The sequence below is a fragment of the Oreochromis niloticus genome, linkage group LG22 (assembly GCF_001858045.2).
Source record: "Oreochromis niloticus isolate F11D_XX linkage group LG22, O_niloticus_UMD_NMBU, whole genome shotgun sequence".
Taxonomy (NCBI): Eukaryota; Metazoa; Chordata; class Actinopteri; order Cichliformes; family Cichlidae; genus Oreochromis; species Oreochromis niloticus.
This window is the reverse complement of record NC_031985.2, coordinates 2,464,854-2,481,693: the sequence shown is the minus strand read 5'-3', so window position 1 is coordinate 2,481,693 and position 16,840 is coordinate 2,464,854. Positions and strand designations below refer to the sequence as shown.

General features: G+C 42.0%; 1 protein-coding gene across 1 annotated transcript; it reads left to right on the top strand.

Moving 5' to 3' along the window:
* Positions 1-360: 360 nt before the first annotated feature.
* tnfrsf11b (tumor necrosis factor receptor superfamily, member 11b) lies at positions 361-3,902 on the top strand. The gene is made up of 4 exons (XM_003458589.5): positions 361-657; positions 1,002-1,395; positions 2,198-2,374; positions 2,793-3,902. Exons 1-4 carry the CDS (start codon positions 655-657, stop codon positions 3,122-3,124), a joined length of 906 nt encoding a protein of 301 aa, XP_003458637.2. The 5' UTR covers positions 361-654; the 3' UTR covers positions 3,125-3,902.
* The last annotated feature ends 12,938 nt before the right edge of the window (positions 3,903-16,840 follow it).

Sequence of the window (16,840 nt, the reverse complement as noted above, 5' to 3'; positions counted from 1 at the left end):
ACTGAGTGTTCCGACCACTCAGCTTGTAATTTTTATTTTATACCCACTTTTATACGCGACAGTTTGGACTGCTTCCCTAGTATCGTTTCAACGCATGATTTAGTCATCATTAGTTAGCAAAACCAAAACCTCGTGTGGGCTTAACTCATCACATCACAATTCAGGATCTACAACATTAACGCACCTTTAGAAGTAAAGGCAAAGCAAACATGTGGGGCAGTATTACGCAATACCAACCGGAAAGAGGTAACAACTGAACAGTAAAAAAAAAGGAGAAGAAGAAATAAAGAAAATCAGAGCAGCTTTATTTTATTTAAAGGCTCTTCGTTGTGGTGGGAGTCCCGTAAGGACAATGCAGCATCCCGGAGGATGGATAGGTAGTGTTTATACAGACATGTAATTCATCCCACACCTGTATGATGATATAATTTTTTTTTTAAATGTAGGCTGTGAGAAGTAATTAAACTGGGGATAAATAAAAGCTTTTTAAAAATACAAATTACCTGGAATCATGCGGTGATGACGCATATCTTTAAGTGTCTATTGATTACGGGGGCGTAATAAAGAGCTTAAATAGCGAGGAGAGGAAGCTGAAGTCCCATCCTCCTGACAGAGCTGAATCCTGCTGCAGCGCGCACATCCCAGCTGTTTGCAATGGTAGGTGGAGACTGCAGACGTAGTCAGAGGGATTCCCTCCTCACGCCAATTATCGTAGACTGAGGACGCGTGGACGCATTTATTCATTTAGTAAAGATTTTGTTTGAGTTTGATAGAAATGTGAGGTAGACGTTTTTAGCATGGAGACCTACAGTTTTCATTTATTTTGATTACTATTAAGAGTAGCCAATAAGAGATATATTCATGTGTTCCACGTGTCAGTCGGACGCTTCTGTTTTCCTTAAAGTTATCTGCTTTTTTCCTTCTTGGATTTTGCCGGACTTTGATGTTTCCTTGCACTCACCGTTTCCCTGATCTTTGCTAATTTTCTCGTTTCCTTCCAGATGATGTTATCGGTCCTCCCAGTGGTGCTGCTCTCACTGCACGCCGCTCAAGTCGACAGCGTGGACATGACCTTTGTAAGCAGAGACCCCATCACCGGGTCGCCGGTGAGCTGTGACCGCTGTCCCCCTGGGACATACCTGCGGTCTCGGTGCTCATCCGAGAAGAAGAGCGACTGCGCAAAGTGTCCGCAGGGCTCCTTCACTGAGGTGTGGAACCACATCGGGAGGTGCCTGCGCTGCGGAGTCTGCAGTCACAATCAGGTGGTGAAGACCCCGTGCACAGCGGACAGAGACTGCCAGTGCCAGTGCAAACCGGGGTACTACTACAAGCCGCAGTACGATATGTGCTTCCCACACAGCGCGTGTCCATCCGGACAAGGAGTGCGGGCAAAAGGTAGAGTGCGCAGAACTCCTGCATGAGCTTTTCATCATAGGGAAATGTGTTTTCTGCAGCACGTATTTTGAGGTGTCATAGCAGTACTATTAAGTTTCCTCCTATGACGCATCGAAATTGCTGCCGCTCTCCTGTGTAAAAGGGCAACAACAACTCACAATAGCCTGCTTCCTGAATTCTGTGCCTATTTTTAAACCGGTATATTACAATAATGATACGGTTTCCTTGACACAGATGACAGCTTCAGAACAGTAAACATAAAGTTTCTACTCATTTGAACCATTTAAGCAAACACAAACTGACAGTCTTTATGACACTTTCATTCTTCTCACACTGCAAACAGGCTTGTTGTTTTCCATTCTGTGTAATTTGAATTTTGCCTGCAACCGCTACCATTCGGTTTTCTTGGCCATCTTACAGCTTTAGGTTTTTATATTGAAAGGCCAACACAGCAACAAAGAAGCTGTAGATGTTTTTTTGACAGCATTGAACTGAAGCAAGTGCACAGAGCCTCAGTTTGTGAGTTTGTTTCAAGACTGTAGTTTGCTGCCACACAGGGGCAAAGATGGCAACTACATTATTCATTCAGGGTGGAGCGCCACTAAAGAGTCTTAGCAGGACCACTGTTACACCTACAGCATTTTAAACACATTGAGCTGAGGGCGATTTCACTTAGTTCAAAAGGTTTTGGTTTTATTCCATTTGAATGGTATGTTAGTTGTTAACCTATCTCAAATAATATTCCATTTGTTACATGACTGATCTCAGGTATCTTCATTGAAGTACTCGCTACCTTTTCCAGGTACACCTGATGAGGACACCGTGTGCCAGACTTGCTCTGACGGCACCTTCTCCGAGGTTTCCTCTGCTCATCACAACTGCACAGAGCACAAGAGCTGCAGTGGTGCAGGACTGCAGCTGGCACTGAGGGGCTCCTCCTGGCACAACAATGTGTGTGCAAACTGCGAAGATCTCAAAGGTGAGATAGGCAGCTTAAAAAGGCAAAAAGAGGCATACGAATTATTAAATCTGAAAAAAAAAACTGAAAAGATTTCACGGGTGTTTATGTCGGGTCTTAGTGAGTAATCACAGACTTGGCTTTTGGTTATCAGAGGGAGTAAAACAACTGTGTTCAAATAGCCTGTCCTTCCACCTGGAACAGTTCCAATAAACACAAACTGTTTCATTTTCATATTTCAAAGTGTGGAAATTACCCATAACCATAACTGTGCATTAGTCTAAAAGTACCTGATGGCTTATTTTCAGTTTCTATAATTAGTAAAAACAAGAATGGCTCTTCCAAGCAGAAGGTTTTATCTGAATGCCTTGTTACCGTCTTGCTGTCAGTGCATTGCTCCATTTCTTTATCAGCTACTGATTGTCTGTATTTTTTGCAGATGGCGCTGACTACCTCAGAGAAATCCTCCCAGCTTTTTTTGTGCACCATAATATAAATATCAAGCGGCTGCGTCGAATTGTGCACAAGCTCCCATCTCAGGATGCGAAGAGACAGGGAAGAAGCACAGAGCTGAATTCCTCAGAGCTTCACCAACAGCTCAACGCCTGGATAGCATCCGCGACAGCAGAGCAAATTCGGAAGCTTCCGTCAGTACTGACGAACGCTGGAGCAAGCAGCGCTGGTGAGAGGTTAGACCAAAAGCTGCAAAGAATCGACAGTCAGCTGAAAACTGAGTGTAGACGGAATGAGGTGGAGGTGGTTGATGCGTAGATGCGTAAAGTAGGTTGAGATTAAAAGAAATCTATATGTATCTTGCGCAGGCACCAAATAATTTTTGCAGGACCACTTTTCCTTGTGTATTGTATTAAAATAATCTTTTTATTTTAGGAAGTTGCTGCCTTAGTTTAAATGCACTGAAGACAGGCTTTAGCACTTTTTACCATAAACATTGGTTTTATTTGAACATTAAGATAGTTTTTTCATTGTTTTTTGGACCAATTAAAAAAAGTAACTTCACTTTAGTTACAAAATGTTACATTTTTTAAATCCTCTGTCAATGATGTGATACTAACAGTACATTTATGACATATTTGATACTGTTAGTATTTACTTGTGTTAGGTATCACGTTATCGGTTCCCAGCAAAGTGACAATGTTGCACCGGGGTTTCTAAACTAACAAGGACTGAATTTAAAAATGCCCATATTTTTTTCTGGAAGTGAAAACAGAAATATCCTCCAGACTTAATAAAGAAATGCTGGTATTAACCTTTACAGAGAAAAAAATTGACCTACCTCTTCCTTTGTTGCAATGGTTCTGCTCATTTCAAGGGTTTTAAAGTTTTAACAATGTATAACAGCTTGATATGTGAACTTTGTAATTTATTTTGCTATTTATAAGACTGAGACGAGTAGAAAGACAAGGTGGTATAGCCTGTTTGCCATCTTTATTTTTATATGTAAAGAATGAGTTCAGTTTTTTTTAGCTATGTTGGCTATGCTAGTCTACCTGAAGCTTTGTGTAATGCAAAATAAAATTAATATATCAAACATAAAAAGTGGCAATTTATTTGTTTAGTTAGTTTTCAAGGCCTCTCCAGTACCAAGAGTCATTTTTGTTGCAAGCCTGGCTTCAGAGACTGTAAGAAAAAAAACTGACCCCCACCCCTTCAAAATTTACAGGGCCATCTACTGTCCCAGTTATACAAAAAAATAAGTGAAAATGTCGCTTAAAATGTAACAGAGTTGGGCGCCGGTTTAGCTTGGTGCGTTGAGTGGGCGATCACATGCCATACGGCTGAGAGCGGCCGGCCCGGGTTTGAGTCTGCCCCGCGGCCTTTTGTCGCATGTCATGTCTCTGCCCCCACTTTCCTGTCCGCTCTACACTGTGTTTATCTAAAGATAACTGGAACTGGAGTCCTCACTCGTCTCAGTTTATGTCAGAGTTCATGAATCAAACAAAAGGAAGAGGCTGGGGAAAGTTCCATTCTTCCAGGAAATACTGACGCAGAATGTCCGTCCATCAGTTTGTGGCCTGACACTCAAACACAGTTGTATTATGTGACGGGACAGTGAGCTGAAACACACCAGCAAGCCTGCCTGTGAAAGGTTTCAAAAGCAAAAGAGGTTTTGGATGTTGATCCGATCAGGCTCCTTTGGGATAACCTTGAACAGGATATTCATTCTGCAAAAAGAGTTGGCCAAAATTCCCCCTGCTAGAATGAAAGACTCCCTGACAGTTATTAGAGACACTTGATTGCAACTCTTGCTGCCCAGTGTGGCACAACCAGTTTTTAGGTTTAGGGGGAAATTATGTTTTCACAGAGTGCCACGTAGGCTTGGATATTTTTTTCCTCTCAATCAATTAAATTTGACATCAGATAAATGTGAAGTAAAGCATTACAGGAGCTGTTGCTGCACAGTATCTTATTACAAAGAAGATAAATGACTGGAAAAGCCCTCCAAGCTTACAATCCACAGCAAAGGAGGGGATGTTGTCAGATGGTCTGAGCTTCATTATAGAGTATTGTAACCCACAGGAGGATACACATGCGCACATGTCACATGTTTGTCAGCCAGTAACATTATTCTCTTGTGACCTTTAAATGTATTTCCCATTTCTGCTTCCAACTTCCTTTTTTCTGACAGTTTTACAGCAGTTTAACTAAGGCACACACTAAAAGCACAAAAAACTACCACACACTGGCCCAGCACAAAAAGTGTACCAAAGCATGTCCATCGTAAGGGTTCACTCATGCTCACTGGGGCTTTTTTGTCATGGTGCACAACAGAAGCTTGAATTCCACTGAGGAGATTTCTCCACTAATCCAAACACACACAGCACACACACTGTGGTAAAATAACATGCATGCTTACATTTGGTCAGCCACAGTGGCTGGGTGTACTGCTGTTCAGATTACGACAGAACTCTGTGTGAAAGGAGCAAAGGAGTATAAGTGGTGCCAAAGGAGGTGGTTGGTGTAGAGAGATCACTCCCTGACTGGAGAACTGCAACTGTTAAACTGGTTGAACCAACATGCTTTACTCTTCCAGTCTCTTAACTGCGATTTCTAGTTATTTCTTTTCTCCTTACTGTTGTCAGCTTATATTGCACCACGAACTGGAGCCAAAACTCCTCGGTTGAATTCCCCCGTCAAAGAAACAGCATAATAAAGGAAGTCCTTTTTGGGTGAATGATAATTGTGCCAGTAAGAAAATCAAATATGTTCCTGGCAGGAAGTCCAATATTGTAATTTATCTTCTCATAATAGTCCATCTGTTTCGAGACTTATCTGAGACTTATATTTATTATCTACAATACTACTCGAGAGGCTTTAATAGCACTCTTGTTTTTATTTGATGTCTTCAGTTACTTTGTGTGGTGACCTTGCAAATACCAGGAAAGCAAGTTTGCTTTCCTGTTTCAGTTGCATCCTGTACACCAACCTTGACTCTGTGTTACATGACCAAAACAACAGAATCTGGTGGTCAACACTGTGAGTAATCGTAACAAGAAGATTCCCATAAATGTTGAAAAGTTATTGGTACTGAATAAGCAAACCTCTCTAAGGTTTACAGTAATGAGCTTTGAGGGAAATTCTTCTGGCCCACAATACCACAGTAAGATGGAACGGACACTTGACTGACAGACACAAACTGATTCTAGAGTCAGTGTTGAATCAGTGTTACTGTAACTTTGGAGAAAGAAATATATAAAGCCAAGAATGATAAATTACACATGGGGTTTTTACCTTTGCCAGGAGGGAACATTTTTGCACGCATTCTGTCTGTAAGCATGTAGCTCGAAAGGTTTCGAGTGAATGCTGATAAAATATTTGTAGGGGTGCAGAGTGTGGTCGTGGTAGCAATCCATTCAAGTGTGGCTGACATCCCCCAAAGTCTTTAAGGTCAAATAATAACGTTTGAGCTCTCAGAGGCCTCCTTGTTTTTTTGTATCTTTACATGTCATGACATGTGACACTTCCAAAGCAAACATGTACTGAGTCATTTTGACTTTTAAAGATCAAAGGTTACATGTGAGCTTCTAGGAAACATTTACTACTGTGTTATTCCTTGTTATCACTTCCTGGAAACCTTTCACTGTCCACTGACATTATAAATGTCATTTTTATTTCACTGAAGAGGAAAAACTGTCAGAATATTTGTTTTCAACCGTCTACTTCTCTGTGTGCACGACGTAAAGCCGACGTGACTTTTGACACTTAAGTTCCTCATATACTCAAGTCATTAAAAAAAAAAACAGATGCGCACACGTCTGATAAAATCTCACATCAACTGTGAAACAGGACAAGCAACAAAATGAGAAACATTTTTCACTGAATCCAGACAGAATGCTGAGTACTTTTTTGTTTCTTTGCTTTATCTTGTTTTTAATATATACCAAAACAAATATAGCCAGGCCTAAGTTTGACATAGTTGTTGAAATAATCTCTAGAATCTCACCTTTTACCACTGTGGCCACGTTTGTTTGGCTTTGTGTTTCCTTTGGTAACAACACTAGAGAAACAAATTAGTGGACATGCTTCCAGTGAAATTAACCAACATATTTGTTGTATTCAGTCAACTCCAAAAGGCAGCATCTCTATAAACACTGGTTAATGAGAATTCCACTGGTTGAAAGAACCCTGAGATCAGGATTCACGTCCTGGAGAAGATCAGGTTCTAATCTGGCCAGAGTGATATTTGTTCTTTAAAAGGTATTTGATGGTGCAAGATGGATAATAAAGGTAAACTTGGAACTAGCTGACAGAAATTCCCAAGTGAAGTGACCTCCTTATTCCATTTTTAATTTTCAGTCAGCGCACAGAGCATACAATGAAGTGGTTTTAATTTTTTATATAAAGAAAACGGTTCCACCCACTCCACCCATTTTCTTATTCATCCTAGCCCAGCCACCCAACCACTGTATCACTAATTCCTGTTGTGCTAAATAACAAACACAGAAGAAATGAAAACAAAAATGTTCTAGACAGTCATGTTGAACAGCACACAAACAATGCAAATAAAGGAAGTGTGGACAACACTTAAAAACACCTGTTTTCTTAGACACTGTGTGGTAATTGGAAAAGTTTTGCATTGCACAAGGTCTGTAAAAAAAACAGACAGACAGAACTGCTTCTTTCATTTCATGGGAAAGGCTCTGCCTGCCTGTATAAGGAAATCCACAGGCTAACGGGGGAAACCAGGGACAGCTTCACAGCATCACTGCTGTAATGTGCTGCTTCCTGATGAGAAGAACTCTCTCTACACTGTGACACTTCCAGCAAGGAAGCTCAGTCATTGGCTGGTTTCATAATGACAAAGCACTTTCTGGTGTTTTAATAATCAGTGTACTTTATCCTTCCAGTCAGGAACTTCAGACTGCAGGCTTACAATAATCAACAGATCTGAACAATGACAAGAACTGAATCACCCGATTTCCATCAGTTAGTCCCTCCTTTAAAAAACTGTGAACACAAAATCTAACTATAAATGAAACGAGCAAAACACCTAATAAATATTAACTAACCACGACTTTACTCTAAAGCCGCAGGAAACTACTAACACTGACATAAGGTTGCAAATTTATGCACCCTTTGGCTTGCCAGGATCTTTGAATTTATTTATGGATTTTATTTGGTCTTTATTTACATATTGATGAAAAAGCACACTCCTGAATTGAGTAACTTGTCATTTAGACAAGAGCTGAAGCTGCCGATGGGGAGTTTTATACAACTCCTTTTGATAAATCACAAGAATTTCTCCTGGATGTCAGTTGACTTGACTACTTCCTAAACACTGTCGTTACTTGTGTGCTTTCTGATGCTGTCTTGTTGGCTCAGCTGACTCTTAGTAAGCTTCAAGTTCTTGACCCCCGACCTGAAATTCTCTTGTAAAGCCTGCTGTGTCCAGGCCCTGGGAGCAAAGCCAGAGAATGGGCTCTCACAACTCGAGGCATGCAGCATTATGACTTCCTTTATGGCGTTCTCTCCCGTTAAAGCCATTCATATTGACAGTCTTTAACATATTATGAACTATGAACCTTTTTCATCTCTTTTAGGGCTGCACGCCGTGCTCTTGTTGATCTTTTCAGGACAGGGACATAAGCAACAGCCCTGTCTTCCCACCACTTGTGAATGCTTTGCATCACTGCAGGATGAAGAACATCCAGGTTTTTCGAAAAGCTTTAGTTCCTGTGAATCCTGCTGTTATCAGCGTTCACTCCAACCAGTCTTTCTTGAGAAAAGCACGTCCTTAACTGGAACAGGCCAGCTTGTAGAAACATTTTAGCTACAGAAGCTTACTTAGTGTTTCCACTCTTGACTGTGTGTGATTTATCATTGCATGAGAGGAAGGCTCCTACAGCTGTTATTAACAGGTCATTAGTGTCGTCTGATTATTTTTCTGAAACTGTAGCAAAAGTGGCTCTGTCTTAATGTCTTATTTTATTTATTTATTTAGCAAAAAGTCAGAGCAACAACTCTATTTGGATTTTTTCTAGACATCAAAAGTGTCTCTGCCTTGGTTTCTGCTAACTGCTGCTCGGTTCAGTGCTGAAGAGGCAGCATGCTGTGGCTCTAAAGCAGATTCTCGGCTACAGATCATGCCATGATGCTAAGCATTCAGCAGGTATTTTACTTGACTGGGGCATGGGCACGTAGCTGAGATAAACACTCCAGGCTTTTGTGTTTGTTCCTAAGAACTATACCCATAAGCCTAATTAACTATGTGGTTGTATATTTATAGATGTATAGATCAATGTTTAGCACTGGATAACAGCATCCATTAAGAGTGGTTTTCTACTTTCAAATTGTAAAGTTGTTACATTTCCGATGTTGCCTTGTGAACAATGTGCTGCTGCAGGTTATTCTTGTAAATCTACCCATCAGCTGGTTTTTGGTATGAAGGAAAATCTTGTGAAGCACAACTATTTAGTTTATTGTTACTGGAATTGTTTTAAATGAGCTGCTTTACCAGCTTTACCAGCTGTTCTTGACATAACCTTAAGAGCTCCACCTATGTGGGCAAACAGATGAACATTCCAACCTTAGTTTGAAGTGTGGGTGGAGATCTATCATTGAACCTGTCTTAGCTGGGTGAGACGTTAAATGATATGTCTCGAACCATCCTTAAGAAAGGCGTTGGTTATGGTACATCATCAGATTATAGCCTTCTTCAGACTGCATAAAAGCATTATGATAAAAATACACATGCTTTAGCAGAAAACTAAAAATAGAAGCATTTACAGTAAAACGTGCAGAATCAAAACTTCAAGCTATGGTCAGCAGCTTTGAGAGGGAAAAGCTGTAAATTAAACTCAGACTGGGGAACTCAAACCTACAGTCAGTAATTTAACCATGTCTCATTACCAACCTCGTGTTTGATTACCTCCAACAAAATGACGTGGGCGATGGTGCTGACGTGCCACAATGCAGCAGCCTGAGTTTGGTTCTGACCCATGGTGCCTTGCTGCAGGTCTCCCATGCTTTCCTGTCGCATCTTCACTTAAAACTGTCTATTAATATAAGACACACTCTTAATGTATCATAATTAATCCATTGTTAATTATTCTAGTAAAGTGTGTCTGTGTGGATGAGCCTGTGTGATGACAGATGTTTGGTCCGTGCAGCAAAAAGACTTTTTACAGCAGGATAGACTAAATCTCCGGTTCTTCCTGGAGCTTCATGGACTCCCAGCCCACATGAGACATATCATCTCCCCAGCAAGTTCTGACAGAACCACTGGGGTGTCCATCACTCAGCTAGATGTACCCTGAAAACCTCTAAGGGAAAGCTCCCTGGAAGCATCCTGATCCACATAAAGGGGCAGTGTCTCTAGTCCGATTTAAGGTCAGCAACACTGCAGCTGAAACTTGTGCGAATTTAATTCATTTTGGTTTGTGGATCCAAATATCATCGACATAGCTGCTTTTGTAACAATGTCTGGCATGTCTATAATTATACCTCTTTATTGCCCTTGATAACTCAAGGTTGATATCACATGGTGGTAAAAGCCCAATGTAATACTTTGGTTTTGAGACACATAACATGGAAATATACCAAGAGGTGGAATATACCCTGGAAAACCTGATGTTTATCACAAGATATTCTGAAACACAACAAAACAGCAACAGGCCACATGAATAGTTAAGTTCATTATTTTTCCTCCAAATGAATATGCAGTCATTTCCCAGAGGACGTGGGAATCCCAGATTTTATACCTAGAGGCAGAATGAAAGTGGAAAGAACAAAAAAAAAATGGTGATGTTAAATCTGGAAGAATCTGCTATTATAGCTTCACATTTTTATAGTTCTGCCTGTCATTGATTTTTATTGATTTTGACTGTTAATCAGTAACCTTAAAATCAACCCAAGAAGGTCAAAATTCACGATAAGTCGTAGACACATAATGCACTTCAAAGCATTTGGAAAGAATCCACCTCCCTCTGTTCTCACTAATAAGAGCAATTTGTATGACCACAGATGTTTGGGCAATTAGGAAACTCTTGTTTACTTTCTGTTTTTAACTACCTCAGTTCTAACCGTACAGCCTAATTTGGCAGGGCAGCCTTATAGGTGCCAAATAACAGATTAGCATGCAAAGGCCTTGAGCCGCCTCTCATTTCTTTATATATTGTTAGGAAAATGGGAAATAGGAGAAGCAAACTACTGAAAAATGTGCAAACATATGTGGAAATCTAATACATAAAGCAGAAACAGAGCTTCCACCGTTCTAACAAGTTGGATCAATATTTGGTATGATAGCTTTATTCTTCAACTGAAGTGTCATTGTCATTTCTTTACGTAGTCCTCACCAACACTTCTGAAGCTGTCATAAAGCACTGAAAGCCCTTCTTTGGATGTTGGCTTTCGTTCCATGTTCTGTCAAGATGACCCTACTGCTGCAATACTGTTTAGACCTGAGCTCTGGGAAAGTGATAGTGCTTTTATTTTATCCAGGTATATTTTTACTGAACTGAAAGTGGATCTGGGATGATCGCTCTGCTGCAAAATGAAACCACTGCAAATCAAATGCCAATGGTTTCTGACAAGATTTCTAACCCCGTTGGCTGAAACGCAGACCCCAACCACCGTGGTTTTCAGATGGCTGTAGACTCTTACTGCAGTTACCTCCACCTCCATACGATCTGACGCTGATTTAAAGTAAACATTTCAAATTTGAATCATCCTTCACTCGTCCAGTTTACTCACATTTTTTAAAGATACCCCGCAGATCATGTTTTCAGCTAATCGCTCTTTGGAAATCACCTTAATGATACAAACGTATTATTTTATGCCTGTCAGACTGTGTTAACTTTGGCATTGTTTTGTAGACTGAAGTAAAGAAATGGGAACAAATTGTGTTTTTTGCCAGGCTGCTAGTAACAAAGTTGCATTTGAGGTACTTTATTGTCTGTAGAGGTGAAACTGAATAGGTACTGTTTATGCTTAAATGACTCATAGGTCATAAGTGGTTTAACAAAACAAAGACACAAAGAAATAGAGTCCCCTGAAATGTTCAAGGACTGGACTGAAAATGAGCGAAAGGCAGCCAATGTCAAAAGAAAGACTTTCAAAGGCCTGCCTGGAAAACCTATTTAAAACAATACATCAAAGTCGAAGCAAAGTATGACTTTTACAGTAATGCATAAGAGGTGAGCGAAACGATCCAAAATTGTTCCAAAAACTTCTACCTGATTTGAATATGGTCCATATTGTGTTCAAGATCATCTTCTCACGATGATCTTTTGTACTGGTGCCATTACCCTCCGGCTGTCCTCTAGTATGTTATTTTTTTTCTAATCAGCTGAACAAAGTTGCAGTAAGGCAAGGTCGACTAGTTGTCCTGGTGGTAAGTGAAAAATGTGTTTGTGTGGCCACAAACCTCCCCCGTTTTCAAAGTGCCCCACAGTGACATGCAGGCATACGCCACAGTTCACACATTTTTTCCAATATCCTCCCTCAGACGCCGCGGGACAAATTGAACTCCACAATGACAGGTTCACCTTGCGGGATGAATTTGCAGTATAAAAGAGTCAAATTTCAAAAAGAAACCAGAAGAGCATGTTTCTGATTTGGTTGCTCCCTCGGCAGATGTTTGCTCTCTGAGCGAAATCACAAAACGGCAGAGCACGCACTGCAAGCGGCCAGAATGGAAGTTTTTAGAAAGTGAAGTAAAAGCCGGAATTCACATGGGCACACCTGAGAGGACGGTCCTGATATGGAGACAAATTGAAATCAGATATGACTTCTCATTTTTATAGGCCCAGTGCCAGAACTTTTTAATCAGGCCTTGTATGTATGAGTAACTCTATAAAGAAAAAACATTTTCAGCTGGAATGATTTGGTAACATTCCAGGTTAGGTTGTGATCATCTGGTGCAAACACTAACTGTTTTGACATCAATGAGTCAGCAGCAAATCACTCATGGTTTAGGTTTACTGTGCATTTTAACCACATGCTAAATAAACTAGAAATTCTCTCAGTGCCATTAAAATTCTGCTATTAAGTTTCCCTTTGGGAATGCCGGAGAAATGAATGTTACAGGAAAGAGTAGATGTGCACCTAATTTTAACCCTAAACAGAGCACTGGACCTCAGTTTTGGCACTCACACGGATTTCATTGCAATTAGCATTAAGTGATTCCCAGACAGCCATGAATAAGTCAGGTATAGCTGAGCATGAATGACGCAGCCTATGCACTTAGCTAATCCCACAGTCAATGTCTATGATTGTGTTCCGTCAGTAATGAGAGTGGAATCTAATCTAATAGTGTTTCTGACGTACGTATGAGCCGTTTAGCTCGACTGCAGCTTGTCCAGCTCCATTCTTATGGGGTTTCCTCTCTTCCACAAAAACACAAATGGATGACCATAAACACCTAGTTGTATATTTATTTATAGTATATAATGTATTTAAAAAGATTCAAATATGTATCAAAAGATGCAAAAATTTTGGGAGCCCAGTAACTTTTAACCTTTAGCATCATTTGGCAGAAACTGGAGTCTGAGGGCCTGAGTTTACGTTCTAGCTCGTAAAGCAAGTCAGCAGTATAAATCTGAGAACGGCCACGAATTGCTTCATACTATACAAGTAGAATCCTAATGGTTGCTTTATAAAATGTGCCAATTCTCTTGTTCTGCAGTTCTCCAGAAAGGTAATCCAACAACATTGGCCGGCTGTTTACACCAGCATTTCCCTAAACTGCCTTTATTTCAGCTGCTGGGCTATTTTTAGACCTCAATATCAAGATCAGGTTAAGATAATGATGGAAAGGATGTCATTCAATAATAATTATAGCCAACTTGCACAACTAAGGATTCATAGATTTGCTTTCCTGAAATCAGTGTTTGTCTTTCATAAAAAAACTTTTTCAACTTGCTGCAAATATGGAAAAAAAATGCCTGTCAAGATAAAACAAGGAAGTATATTTAAATACTGACGTTGTTTGGTTGAAGAGCTGCTGCTGTACCAGCATTATCTCCATGATTAGATATCCAAATGGGTTTCTGTTGCACAGCCAATATGAATGTGAAATTTCCACAGAAGCAAAGTCGGTTTTATTTGACTCAAACAGAACATAATTAAAGTTTAACAGCTTTTATAATAAGTGACGTATCACTGTGTACTCTTACTGAGAAAATATACAAATCTGTGAATTTATAGCCTAAGCTTGTTTATACCTTATTTAAATCTTTCCAGCAGAGCAACCTCTCATTTGCCTCTCTGCACACATCTTTTTGTTCGTTTCCATTTTACTAAGATATGAATGTGAGAACATTACCAGAGCAGCAGGTCTGGCGAGCAGGCCAAACAAGTATGACTCAAAAGTAAAAGTCAACACTGACCTAAACGACGCAGCCAGATAGACTAGACTAGACAGCAAATCTAAGAATAAAATGTCACACAACAAGCTAGTGAGTGATTCACTGTGTGACACTCAAATGCAGACCAAGGGTGGCCCAGTTTCATACTGACAGCCTTTCATTAAATGCAACCTGGTAGAACGAGGTAACAATACAGGATGTTTCAGTCATCCATTCTCCAGTTATCGTCAGCTGTCATGGGGTGAAAGACATGAAAGAGACAGACAACCACTGATGCACACATTCACACCTACAGTCACCTTTGAACCAGTTAACCCAATGTTATATTCATTTACGTCATGACTCTCAGAGGGAGACACACTGGGATCTTTTCTCATGGACCCAGGGGTCGTGTTTTTCTGGAATTGTTTATATTTTCTGAGTTTACATTGGACTGGCAGTCCTACCAGGTAGAACCACCAATGCACATGACGGCCGAGGGCATCAGCCACTGGCAGGGAGTGTGGTGGGTGGAGACAGGCCTCCACACCTGGGGGGCCTGAGATTTTCCCAGAGATGGAGGTGGAGTCTCGACCTGACACATAGACACAGACACAAACATGCATTCCCACCCTCATTCACACAAATACAAATACTCAGCACTCGCCCAACGTGAAGACAAACAGAAATGAACAGTATACACCCATTCACACTCCCCAAACATACTATACTCCCAGGTCCAGCTATCACCGCCCCTAGGGGGGCAATCAGCCCCCAGACCCAGGAGATGTTACCCTTTTTCCTGGGGTGGAGGCAAGCACACCGCCCCCGGCCCGGCAGCCGCAGAGAGGCCCAGCGTCCCAGACCCCAGCGAGACTGCCAACTCCTCCCAGCCACCTGCCCCGATGGTCTACAGAGAACCCCATACCCCAACCCCAACCCCATACCTCACTCCGCCTGCAGTTGGGAGGCAGTTGAGGATAGGGAGGGAAGGAATGGGGGGTCAAGTAGCCCCTCCCTGAGACCAGCTACCCCGCTGGCCCCAGTAAGCACCCCCGCTCCCCGGAATCCACCAAGGCCAGGGGGCTCAGGCCCATCCAGACCGGGGCCCACAGCAGCAGCACAGAGCCCCAAGCCCTGCAGAGCCCGGGGCAGCCCACCCAACCCTGCCGCAGAGGAAACTACACCCACCCCATCATCCAGTCAGCTACCAGACTACATAAGACAATAGACACCCAGGTTGAGTTCATTCTCCACCTCTCATGTACCTCTCCCTCAGCTGCAGGGGGGACTCCTGGAGAGCAGAGACCTCCTGCAAGGATGTGACAACCTCCCTGCCAGTTGAAGAGGCCTCCATTTCCGCCAGCACACCAGAGGCCCCCTGCGCCAGGACTGGGCACCCGTGCACGCACCCATAAGCCCGGCGACACTCCTACCAGGACCCAAGCCCCCAGGGCCCAGCCAGAGCCCCAGCCCAAGGGCAGAGCACCCCCACAATCCCAAGCCCCCAAGCCAGCCCCAGACCACCCAGGGGCAGCTAGGTTACCAGGCCAGTGACCCTCGTTCGCCAGCACAAACCCTCCCCCAGCCCTGCTGCAGGCCTACACCAGGAAAAGGCCACCCAAGAACCACCCGAGGCCCAACCAGGACATGACCACAGGCACTGGGCAGTGCCCTCCAGGGAAAACGTCTCTAGGGAATCTCCAGATGCCCCAAACCCTAACCTACCCCCACAACTGTTGGAATTATTAACTTAGTAACTTATTTATCACTTAAGGTTATCAAACTTGGTCAGCAAGCTGGATGGATACACCCAGACACAGATGCCAAGAAACAAGTTTAAAATCTCACTCATTAAAGTCGAAGCACAGTAGCCCTACTATCTATTAGACAGAGATATTAAAAGTGCTCCAGTGCAAACAAATTGGAGACATTCAGATTAGCAAAGAAGAGCTTTGTGAGCTGGCTCGCTAGGATAGCGTGGTGGTCCTACACTTGAATCCGCCCATTAACTAGGCTCCCACTGGGTGGCCTCTCTACAGCTCTGGTTTCCTCATACAGTCCAAAACACGTACACTGGGTGGTTTGGTGATGCTAAATTGGTCACAGGGCTGAATGTGAGCATGAATGGTTATCTGTCTCTATGTGTGTCCCAGAACCTCCAGGTGGGACAGGCTCTAGCATTCCATAAATATGAATATCAGAAGCAAACTGCACTTTTTCGCTGCTGTACTTAACATAGAGTACAGTATATTGGGACATATCTAGACCCAGCTGTCTTAGCTAATTATAGGCCAATCTCCAACCTTCCTTTCATATCAAAAATCCTTGAAAGAGTAGTTGTCAAACAGCTAACAGATCATCTGCAGAGGAATGGCTTATTTGAAGAGTTTCAGTCAGGTTTCAGAGCTCATCACAGCACAGAAACAGCTTTAGTGAAGGTTACAAATGATCTTCTTATGGCCTCTGACAGTGGACTCATCTCTGTGCTTGTCCTGCTAGACCTCAGTGCTGCGTTCGATACTGTTGACCATAATATCCTATTAGAGCGATTAGAACATGCTGTAGGTATTACAGGTACTGCACTGCAGTGGTTTGTATCATATCTATCTAATAGACTCCAGTTTGTACATGTAAATGGAGAGTCCTCTTCACACACTAAGGTCAATTATGGTGTTCCACA